This window comes from Macrobrachium nipponense, chromosome 12 (genome assembly GCF_015104395.2).
Source record: "Macrobrachium nipponense isolate FS-2020 chromosome 12, ASM1510439v2, whole genome shotgun sequence".
Classification (NCBI taxonomy): domain Eukaryota; kingdom Metazoa; phylum Arthropoda; class Malacostraca; order Decapoda; family Palaemonidae; genus Macrobrachium; species Macrobrachium nipponense.
Window position 1 is genome coordinate 51510038 of NC_087205.1, and position 12721 is coordinate 51522758.

General features: G+C 36.6%; 1 protein-coding gene across 1 annotated transcript in view; it reads left to right on the top strand.

Moving 5' to 3' along the window:
* The window catches only part of LOC135224527 (nucleolar protein 6-like), a 254757-nt gene that overhangs the window by 130535 nt on the left and 111501 nt on the right, over positions 1-12721 (top strand). Inside the window, exon 12 of the mRNA XM_064263598.1 lies at positions 3175-3445. Coding sequence (XP_064119668.1) covers positions 3175-3445 — 271 coding nt within the window. The remainder of the gene's footprint in view (positions 1-3174; positions 3446-12721) is intronic.

Below are 12721 nucleotides of genomic sequence, written 5' to 3' on the forward strand. Positions count from 1 at the left end.
TATTTTCTCCTAAAAACACGTTGTATAAGGAAAAATAACTGTGTCTCATATAAGTCAAGTATCTAGCTATTCATTTATGGTAACTAGAAGCAAGAAAATTGTCTCAATTACGTTAAATATGGCGAAACAAACTCGTATTCGCCATCAGCTGATTTCCAAACCAAAACATTGGCCGCTCCGTGGAATACTGGCTTAGATTTACCGTAGTATTTTATAATATAATAATATGAGAATACATACAATATTATTGGATACAGTGAAGTAATTAAAAGATTTATGGAAAAGATGTATATTTACTTTTTCTTCTGTGCTTATCTTAATTTTCGTCACTGCCATCTACGTAGCAGCAGTATCTCAAGCTCATACAGTCGTACCTCAATTTTTTGCTAGCGTAACAAAGCACAAAATCGACTGAGTTGCATAGTTATATTTTGTACTTCTATCCCACGGAAAAACAAACAAATTGCAGTGTTGCAAAATTTAATATATACGTGAGGTTTGTCTTTTAAAATCAATTTATGCAACAATTATAAATATAATTTGTTATAAAACGTGATTCAATGGTATAAATTAAAATTTTATTATTGGGGGGCGACTGAACAACCTATTGTCTTCATCATGTGAAGGGTTGTTACAAAGACTTCAAATGGACGTGCTTACTGCCACTGTATCATTTATGTATAAAAATAAAAAAAAGGCCCTGTAATTCATTTTTCATACACATTTTAAACATAAATGCATGAAAACTTATAACAAAAAGCTGAAGTTTCATTAATAAAATGGGTTATAGTTAGCTCCCAAATTAATGAAATATAACCACTTGAAGTTTTTGTAAGTGCAATTTTTGGAACAGCAGTGGACAAGAAGGAACATGAAAAAACATCCTCTGATAACGTGGAGGGCAGTTACAAAAGCTGCCTTAATTTGTATCATATTTATGTACAAAAATAAAAATATATTTTCATACATATTTTAAACATAAAAGCATGAAAATTTTTAAAATCGACACATTGTTGATCGCTAAACTTGCACTTTTTTTAACTCGATGTTTCAAAAGCTGCCTTTGTATCAAATTTGTGCAGAAATAAAAATACCCTATACGTAATACATTTTCATACACATTTTAAACATAAAAGCATGAACATTTATAAATCGAAATATCCATAGGTAATTTGCACTTATTGAACTCTGTATTTTTGGCATAGAACAGTGCCAGAGGCACATATTTTACCCTAATACCTATGTAATAACTCGCAATAAAATTTTTAATATCATTTGCATAACCTTTATGGTCTGAACGGTATTTCTGCAAATGTAAAAACACCTTAAAATACCTTATTTTTTTCATGAATATTTTTGATGACAGCTGTTAAACTGATTCGCCGCTAAGCGATTGCGCCGTTAACCACGGGCCGCCTGTAATGTATCTCTATATCAGGGTTGTAACATTTCTCCTTCCAACAAAAATGAAAAAAAAACAAACATGTATTATGGAATCATCATAATAGAATATGGGAACAATAACACTGGTCTATCAAGAGAGAGAAAAAACAAAAATTTTACCTTGCCTCAATATGCAGTTATAAATCCAATCATAATGGGGGCCTAGACATGCGACCCGACCTGGTTACCTTTTGTGGTGTATTTTTAGGAATGCAAGGAGTACATAAATCAAGATCACTTGGACTCGATGGTGACGTAGCAATCTCAGTATGAGGACACTCACTAGCGTTGTTGGTGTCCTTAATGGGAGTTATTGGAATATTCTAAGGGGAAACTTCTTGTTCAGTAGGCACATTACTAGAGACTGCAGGTGGTGGTAACCTCGGACTTGAGACAGGTACATTCTTATCATCATTAATGGTACCAGTACTATCTGCTGGGGGGGCAGGAATCTGTCTATGAAACATTTGTGAGATATGCCTCTTGCAAATCACATTGTCCGAACTGGCTAATTTAACCTTGAAATTTCTAGCATTGATTACTTCAGCCACACTACCAGGCAGCCACTCTGCTCTGATGCCAAAATTTGTCAAGAAAATCGCGTCACCCACCAGAAATATGTACTGAAAATCAGAGTTTTTAGCCTTATCCGGCCTAGCTAGGGGAGGTCTCAAGTGATCAAGTGGAGATCTAAATGCCCTGCCAAACAACAATTCTGCTGGTGAGCATCCAATACTAGAATGTATCAGATATCTATAATGATACAACAGTCTACTTAATCTTAAACTAATATCACCTGATGAGAATTTGATGAACAATCTTTTGAAAACCTGGACAGCTTGTTCGGCTAGGCCATTTGACTGAGGGTGATAAGGAGCACTTAGTGTGTGATGGATTTTATTAGAATCCATGAACAATTTGAAACCTTTTGAGATAAAGCAGGGCCCATTGTCTGATACGAGCTCTTCAGGTAGACCAAATCAACAAAAGGTTTTTCGTAATAACTGTACAGTTTTAGATGAGGTTAAGTGCTTGGAAGCACTGACATCCAGAAACTTGGATTAGGAGTCAATAATAATGAGAAAATAAAAACCCTCTAATGGGCCACACCAGTCCACATGGAGCCTCTGCCACATGGAATGGGTCACTGGCCAACTAGATGGTTTATCACTTTTAGGACTACTATTAGCGAAGCAATCAGCACGCGATTTAGTGACTTGATCAAGGTTCATGTCAATATTAGGCCAAAACACCAGTTTGTGCAAGTGACCTCATAGCACTAGTACCCGAATGACCATTATGGAGTTGCTTCATAACAGCAGCTCGATACACCTCTGGAATAACTAGTCTATTACGACATTAAAACAATTCATTGTGTACCGACAGTTCCCACTGTATTTTCGTATACAGTTCCACTTGTGGATTAATATATCTTAATTTCTTGGGAGAACCAAATCTTACAAAGTCCTTCACTTGAGGCATGACATCTTTACACACCAATTATAAATCATACTTAAGATAACTTAAATGCAACACCCTGTATAGAAGCAGAATGAAAATGTTGAATAAAAGTTATGAAAATAAAATAATTGATTCCATTGAGGTGAATAATTTTTATTGTGTACTGTATGTTGAGTGGGATGGTGGGTATAGTGTATCTTCATTAATTCTATGTGCAATTACCTTTTGTGAATGCATTGGTATTCTTATACAAGCATGTTTTTTTTCCAGGCTAAGTAGAAAACACTTTAGAAGGATTGTGGAGAGGCATGGGAACATCAAACAACACACATTAGATGATTTGGGAGATTTACGCTTTTCTGCATCTTCTTTCATCTTGAAGACCTTGAAGAAAGGTTTGGGAGATCGTGTGAGGCTCATGGTTCCAAAGAGAGATGCTGTACCTGTGTGGCCTGTTGAAAAACCTCCTCCAAAGTGGAAGGCATCCTTAGACATTGGCCTTGTAATTGATGAGACAGCAGCCAAAGCTTTGTTAACAAAGGTTAGAATTATCTTGATTTAAACTACCAAAAAGTTTAATTTTCATTATTTTATCATTGTTGATACTTTTGTATGAAGAACGCTCTAAATAATAATACATTATGTGTTAATAATTAAAAAATACACCAAGAAATATTCTCATCATCACTAAAGATAAGTAAAATTTGTGTTTAACCCTTTGAGTGTTTTTAGGGGGGTGGGGGGGGGGGATTTGTTTGGGGGAATGGCAGTGGTAAGTTGGGAAGTGCTGGTTTTGATCTCATTTCGAAGTAAGGTAATTGTACTTGTAACATACATCTGTACTTAAAATAAGTAACAAAATTAAATAGCATGATGTATTGGAAATTAGTTGAGAACAGAATTTTATCTACTCTTAGAAACAAATATTGAAAAGGATTTGAGATTTATGAACTATTCTTGTACCATGGAAAAATTTTCCTACCCAGTGGTAAATATTTAGTTGCTGTCGATGCTAGTTATTAGTTATACTATTACACATAAAAGCATAAAGAAAATAAAAATTTAATAGTTAAGCCCTCCCCCAACACTCTCCAAAGGATTAATAATTTGGATCCTTGAATTTTCAACTCAAATTTTAGAGTTTTTTTAGATGTTAATTTTTGAGAATTACCCTGATGAAATTTAGTATATTTTAATATGAGCAATCCTGAGTGTTAATTTGGACCTGCAATAATATCATAGAATTAAATTTTTGAAATAAAATAAAAATGTATATGTATACATATATGATTACTATAATTAAAAGTATTAAAAATGTATACACAGTTTACCACTGTCATATCTTTTTTTTGTGGTGTCATCATTAAGTATCGAGTTTTTACATAAGTAACTTACCAAGTTATTACATAGCTAACAGTTTCTAGCACTGGCAGCTAAAATTTGGAATTTGTGGTAGCGATTCCTCTTTCATTTGGCTATAGGTAACTAGTCCATCCCACTTTTTGGAAGAGGAGCAACTGAGCCAGGTACTTCAATTTGTTTCTGCCGGCTTACAACAAGGTTGGGAGTCAGCAGCTGCTTTGGAATTTGAAATCTTTGCTGTTTTCCCTGGAAATTGGTGAAGTATTTTTTTTTTTTTTTTTTTTTTTTTTTTTTTTTTTTTTTTTTTTTTTTTTTTTTTTTTTTTTTTTTTTTAGCTCTGTAGAAGACATTTTGATTTAACTTGTAAAGAATTGTTTTTCTTAGATATTTATCCAGTTAATTTAGATAATTAGTCTCAATTACTGAATTTGACTTGACTTCTAACTGACAATGTTTAATACTAGTGCAGCAAGGGCTGCAGGACAAAGGTTAACATCAGTGAAATATGACACTCATGCAATTTATGTTAATTGTAGTGGGCAAAACTGCTTAGTAGATAATACTTGCTTGGAGTGTGAGGGACGGGATGCAAAACAGTGGAAGACTTAAGCTTCTTATCTATCTAAATTTGCTAGGGATAGACAAAGAAAGGCTAGTATTAGACAAGACAGATTGACTGCTAGTCAAGAATTAGATAGATCTATTGATGTTCCAATTGTCTCTGTCCCGGCTGTTTCTCCCATTCCCAGCCCTTCTACTATTCCTCTGAATCCATTCCCAACTCCCAGGTTCTTAACCCCAACACCATTGCCGCATTGAAAAGTAAATTTGAAAGCAAGTTCGAATTATTATTTATTACAGTGACTCAGTTAGGTCATTCAGTGAAAGCTCTCATGGAGCACAAAAGTGTTGTAAGTGAAGTGCAAGTGGAGGAACTGGCTCTCCATCCTGCTGATTCTCCTAGGCAAAGGTCCCTGACATACTCCTCTGCACCAGGGAAAAGCCATATTGGAACCCCAAGGGACGTCAGTAGAGTTTGCCCCTCAGTCACACCTGTTGCTAAATCCCAGGTAAAGACAGCAAACAGCCACTGGAAAGGCGTCTTTGTAGAAGTGCAACATCTTTCCTCGAGTTCCGAGGCTTCCAGCTCAGAAAGGCAGTGGCGATGCCTCTATAGTGATTCTTCCAGGCCACTGAAAAGGTCTTGCAGCTCACACTTCGGTGGCACCAGCAGTCTTGTGGAAGAAGTCTAGAGAAGCTATACCTTCATGCAGCTTTTGGGATAGCTCAGAGAGGTTTTCTCTGGAGAGCTCATCGTCAGTCAAGAGTAGCAAAGGACTCCCTCTTTTCTCTGTCTCTGATTAATGATGTAGGGCCCGGGCTTGAGAAGTCCACGCAAGATTTGTTGGCCCATTCCACAAAACAGCTGAAAGATGCTACTCCATCAAGTGTGAAGGTAGCTTCCCCTTTGCAGCCCTTCCCCTTTCATGGCAGTAGACTGAGATCAAACCCAGAAAGGGATCAAACATCTCCTTTGGCCCTCGAGCCATTAAGAAACCCTCAACAAGATTGGCCCCCGAAAAAGTGAAAGCAATTTCATCCATGCACCAGTAGGAGCAAGACTCCAGCAATTTTGGGAGGTATGGAGCAAGATTTAGGTATTCAATTCCATTTCTAGAAAAGCCCCCCATAGTCTAGAAGCTTATCGTCTTGACTGCCTACTCAGTAGGCTCAAAGAGGTCTTCAGCTCTCTCAGAAGTAGTTGGTGCCCTGAATGTTTTCATTCAAAAGACAAAATTTTGCACGGAAACAAATCGCTCCAATCTATCGGCAATGCACCAGGATGATTGGATAGTCTCTATAGACATGAGAGATGCATACTCCCACATCCCAGTGCATCCAAAATCAAGGAAATATCTCAGATTTTATTCCAAGATCAAGTATATCAGTTCAGGGAGATCTGTTTTGACAAGTTGATGGTCCCACAGGTGTTTACAATGGTTCTAGCTCCTCTAGCAGGATGGCTGTATCTAGAACTAGGTAGCTCTGTATCTGGACGACTGGCTCCTTCGCTCTCAGTCAAAGGAACAGTGCATGAAGGACTTAAAAAGAACTCTAATTTTGACTCAGGAGCTAGGTTTGTTGATAAACTTCCAAGTCTCAGCTGGTTCCATCTCAAGAGGTAGTTTATTTGGAGATGACTCAGAACTCTTCTTTTTCAGGCTTTTCTGTCCCCCCAAAAGAAGAGGACTCAGGACTCTTCTTTTTCAGGCTTTTCTGTCCCCCCAAAAGAGAAAAGTCTTGCCTTCGGATAATACAATAGTTTCTCGCCCTTCAATATTGCTTGGCCAACAAGTGGATAAGCCTGATCGGGACTTTGACCTCGATAGAGCAGTTCATGTCATTAGGGAGACTCCACATAAGTGTGTTTCAGTTCTATCTCAGGGTCAGCTGGGACAGAAAAAGTCAACCCAATTCTGCTGTGGTGGAAATCAGAGGGAAGACTTGAGGAGGGAAAGTCTCTTCACCTGTAGAACCCTGACCTGAACTTCTGTGCTGATGCATCGGACGTAGGTTGGGGAGGTCTACTAGAGACCAAGAAAGTGTTGGGATTATGGTCTCAGAAGGAAAAGGTGATGCATATAAATGTGAAAAGAGTTAAAAGCTATTCACTTAGGTCTCATGATGTTTGCAACAGAGGTGTACAGCAGAACAATAGCATTACACTCAGACAACATGACAGCACTAGCATACCTCAGCAAACAAAGGGGAACGCACTCCTTTTCACTGTGCGAAGCAGCGAGGAATCTCCTGTGGTTCATGGAGAGTCAGACAACAATCGTCACAAGATTTGTGCAAGGGAAACTCAAGGTTCTTTTGGATCAGTTGAGCAGGCAGAATCAAGTGATCCTCATGGATTGGACTCTAGATGAGAAGGTCTATGGGTCCCTTTGGAGGTTTTAGGGAAAACCTATGATTGATCTCTTTGCGACACGGAAATTCTCGACTACCACCATTCCTCTCCTCAGTACCAGACCCTGTAGCATTGGTAACGGACGCAATGCTACAGGATTAGTCGGAAAAATTCCTTTATGCCTTCCCTCCGTTTGAGATAATAAAGGAGGCACTAAACAATTTGCTAACACACAGGAATGTGTCCATGATTTTGGTAGCCCCATTCTGGCCACTAAAAGAGTGGTTTCCAGATCTGTTGGAACTGATAGTGGACTTCCAAAGATTGCTCCCTCAGAAGACAAAATTGCTGACATTTGCGCTTCAAGAGCGTTTCATCAAGGGCTAGCCTCTCTTGCTATGACAGGATTCAAACTGTCAACAGATTACTTAGAGCAAAAGGGTTTTCAAGAAAGGCTGCAAGAGCAATTTCAGAATGTAGAGGTAAATCCTCTGCAGCAGTCTACCAAAGTAAGTGGGATATCTTCTGCACATGGTGCAAAGAAAAAGGTATCTCGTCTTTTAAGACAACTGTGATAGAAATTGTGGACTTTCTTCTTTTCCTCAGAGATTCCAGTTATTAAATGAAAAATATTTTGAGAATTATTTTGTTTAAATTATCAAAGCTAGGATTAAAAGCTGCAACTTGCCTTATTTTATGAACTCAGTATAGTAAATGAAGTAAAGGTGTGAATTCACCAGTTTCAGATGTTGTTTTTGCTTCTTCCAAAATATTTTGTGGCCTGTATATTATTTGTTTTGACAGCCACAGCTACAACCTTAAATTTGGTGGTATGCTTTCATAACCCTTAAATGCCGAGCGGCTATTTACCAAAGTGTCTCTCGTATGCCGGCGGCGTTTGGCAGTTAGCGCCGAAGCGGAAAATTTTTTTTTTTCAAAAAATCACAGCACGCTTAGTTTTCAAGATTAAGAGTTCAATTTGGCTCCCTTTTTTGTCATTGCCTGAAGTTTAGTATGCAACCATCAGAAATGAAAAAAAATCATTATCATTTATAAATATTGGAATATATGACAGCGCAAAAAAATTTCATATATAATTGTATACAAATCGCACTGTGAGCAAAACGGTTGAAGTTAATGAGTTCATTATTTTTTCGTTGTATTGTACACTAAATTGCGGTAATTTTGGTATATAGCAAATTGTAAAATAATCAAAGCAACACAGAGAAAATATTATCTCAAAATGATGCATGAATTCGTAATGCGCGGACATAAAAAAAAGTTTGTTTTCAAAAATTCACCATAAATCAAAATATTGTGCTATAGACTTCTTGTTTGTTCCAAAATGAAGGTAATTGATTGAATATTACTAGATTGTGAGTGTTTTAGCTTACAATTGCAGTTTTCGACCATTTTGGTCGAGTTAAAGTTGACCGAAGGTCGAATTTTTTCTATTTATTGTGATTTATATGAAAATATTTCAAAACTGATAAAAGCTACAACCATGAGTTATTTTTAGTTGTATTCTACATGAAATTGTGCACATTTTTATATATAAAACTTTATGTAATGGCTAATATAAAACGGTGCAAACATGAAGACAAGGTGACGAAAGAATTATTGAGATTTTCGGCAGAGTTACAGCGCGTGTAGGGAAGAAAAAAAGTTTTTTTTTTTTTAAATTCACCATAAATCGAAATATTGTGCTAGAGTTTTCCAATTTGTTGCAAAATGAAGGTAAATGATTGAATATTACTAGAATTTAAGAGTTTTAGCTTACAATTGTGTTTTTCGGCCATTTCGGTCGAGTCAAAGTTGACCGAAGGTTGAAATTTTGGCACATCGTTATTTGTATGAAAATATTTCAAACTGATAAAAGCTACAACCATGAGTTATTTTTTGTTGTATGCAACATGAAATTGCACACATTTTCATATATAAAGCTTTATGTAACGACTAATATAAAACAGTGCAAACATTACGACAAACTGACGAAAGAATTTCCGAGATTTTCGGCGGAGTTACCGCTCTCGGACATAAAAAATTCACCATAAATCAAGATATTGTGCTAGAGTTTTCCAATTTGTTGCAAAATAAAGGTAAATGATTGAATATTACTAGAATATAAGAGTTTTAGCTTACAATTGCGTTTTTCGACCATTTCGGTCGAGTCAAATTTGACCGAAGGTTTAAATTTTGGCACTATTAGTGATTTATATGAAAATATTTTAAAACTGATAAAAGCTACAACCATGAGTTATGTTTTGTTATATTCTACATGAAATTGAGCACATTTTCATATATAAAACTTTATGTAACGGCTAATATAAAACGGTGCAAACATTACAACTAACTGACGTAAGAATATCTGAGATTTTCAGCAGAGTTACCGCGTGGACGTAAGGAAAAAGTTTTTTCAAAAATTCACTATAAATCGAAATATTGTGCTAGAGACTTCCAATTTATTGCAAAATGAATATAAATGATTGAATATTACTAGAATGTAAGAGTTTTAGCTTACAATTGCGTTGTTCAACCATTTCAGTTGAGTCAAAGTTGACCGAAGGTTGAAAATTTGGCACTTATCATGATTTATATGAAAATATTTCAAAACTGATAAAAGCTACAACCATGCGTTGTTTTTTGTTGTATTCTACATGAAATTGAGCACATTTTCATATATAAAGCTCTATGTAAAGGCTAATATAAGATGGTGCAAAAATTTCGACAAAGTGACAAAAGAATTTCTGAGATGTGTCGCTGATGCTTTTTAGTGTGAGAAGAAAGAAATTCGCGCATGCGCGCCTAGGTAACGCTTGTAAACAAAACAACAGCTTGATTCGTGAACTCCCAGCATCCCTCAAGGCGCGTGATTTCAAATTTTTCGCAAACTAGGCCTATAAATATTTTTTCGCGAATATTTAAAAAAACGTTTATGTTGTCGACGTACTGTACGTCCAATTAGCACCCAACAGACAATTTTAGTCGACGTATAATACTTCCAATAGGCGTTTAAGGGTTAATACTTTCCTCTCAGTTGTGTGAGGGACAAATAAAATTTATTTTAGTTCCTCTTAATGAAATCACCATTGAAAGTTAGCAAATTTTTGACAAGTTGATAACTGCAACGCAACTCTTAATAAACACGTGTTAGTTACAGTAACTAACACCTGCAAACAGCTGTTTTGCATTTCAGTTGTTCATGTTGCTTATGCCTGTGTCTTGCACTCTAGTAAGTGTTGGTTAATTTTAAGAAGTAGTAATGAATTCTTAGACAAGCTGTGGTGGAATCAAAAGCAAGCAAAGAAAGCAAGCACATCTCCCCACAGTTATTTTAGTCGTACTGACTATCAATTTTCCCAGCCACACTTTCCCCTTCACGATACTATTTACCAACAGGACAATTGGTTCACCGACAGACACAAACACAACTTTCACATTCATATACTCACCAGATATTACTGTCTTCAAGGCAAGGATCTGTGCTGCCTGCTGGGTACAGTCGCTGAGATGCAACAACTGCCGGAAATCACAACACAAAACAACCCAACAAATACTACATCCACACAATTCAAAAACATATCAAATCACTGTGCAGACAAACACCAACAACATCAAAGCAACAACACTTCAAGCCATACATAACTACTTACAAACAACATCAAGAAACCATAACAACTCCCCAACAACAACACTCAGCAACCACAACTACAACAACACTGAACAATTCACAACTACAACAACTCCCATACAGCACCACAGGAATTCACAAGCTGAACAACCTTCCAATGCACAAGCACAACAAACTTCAGCAGTACAGGCACAACAAACTGCTAACATACAATATCACCAGCAAATCAAACAACTTCAGAAAATATGCAATGCAACTGACCATCCAATGCCAATACCACACTTTGGGAAAACTGACTGACTGACTTGGTAACTGCGCCAGCAGACAACCTAGATGATCACCCAACATGCAAAGCATCCACCACTCTTTCTCTCTCGATAGCTTGCTCACTCACATTCTTCAGAAAAAGTCATGCACTTATGCACTGCCATACAGCAACACCAAACACAAACGCGATGTATTAAACATATGAAAAGACTTTAAACTCTCAATTATTCCCGACAACTACAAACAACCCAATGACGCTCTCACTCTCTCTCTCGCTTTCTCTCTCACACAACCCTCGAAGACGTTGTCAAATGTAACTACCATAGCACTCCTCCATAAAGCCATAAGTTTGGTGAGCTTGGTTGACTGTAAGAAGACTCATTTAATCTAATGAACTTTTGCCTCAAGGCCTAGGTATTGGTTAATAGCAAACTTACATATAATATGCACTATCAGTGGTATCTACCAAAAATGAGACAGACATAGAAAGCGTAGTCTAGTATAATCTACCAAAAAAGAAACTTGCGCATATATGCAAATTTCATTTTTTTTATGCTGTATATTTTTGAGTTTCACAGAATGTTTCCATTGGAAATACAGTGGACCTCCACTAGATCACAGCTCAACAATTGCGGATTCAGTACCTCACAGATTTTTCTGTGAAACGCGTCTCCAAATATGTCACTACGAAATTAACAAATTCGCTATTTTTTCGTTGAACAGTATTTACTAATTACTGTTTTTTGTGACTAGATACATTTTTTATGATAAAAGAATTAATTTACTTGTTTTTAAATCTAAATAATCATGTAAACAGCCAAATATCAGTCAAATGTTAGTAAAATCTCATAATATTGATTTATGTATCTTTTTTTGTGTGATAAATAATGTATTTGCTGATTTCCAAATATTAATATTAATGCAAAAATAGCAAAATATCAATCAAATGTTAAACGAAGATTCTCTCTCTCTCTCTCTCTCTCTCTCTCTCTCTCTCTCTCTCTCTCTCTCTCTCTCTCTCTCTCTCTCTCTGATGACACACTATTTGCTAAAAGAGTTGGAAGTAGCCAATGACAAAACTTGTAATATAATGTTATAATGTTTTGGTATCTGTCACTAGTGTCTCTCTCTCTCTCTCTCTCTCTCTCTCTCTCTCTCTCTCTCTCTCTCTCTCTCTCTCTCTCTCTCTCTCTCTCTCTCTCTCTCTCTCTCTCTCTTCCTTTTTCCTTACTTCTGCTCCTGCTCCTGCTCCTGTTCTGTCAGCAGCATGTCCCCCTGAAAGTCTTGAAACTTCTGCTCCAGATCTGTTGGAAGCGTATACCTTATGCAGAGCTTTGGAGCCCCATCTGCAATAGTTAGCGCCTTAGCAAAGTATCTCTCTCTCTCACTGAGATAAGAGAGAAAATATGTATGCATATGTGAAATGTATGTTTATTTTGTAAGATAAAGAAGTAATTTACAAAATTTCAAATATTGTAAACAGCAAAAAAACTATGTGAGAGATAAATAGATAGCTAGAAAGGGAGAGTGGTTGATAGAAAGATGTACATAATATATATTATTATTATTGACACCACTCATTGTTAACCCATGTAAGCAACTAGTTTCCCTAGTCTCTCTTCTTGCTCTCTCTCTCTCTCTCG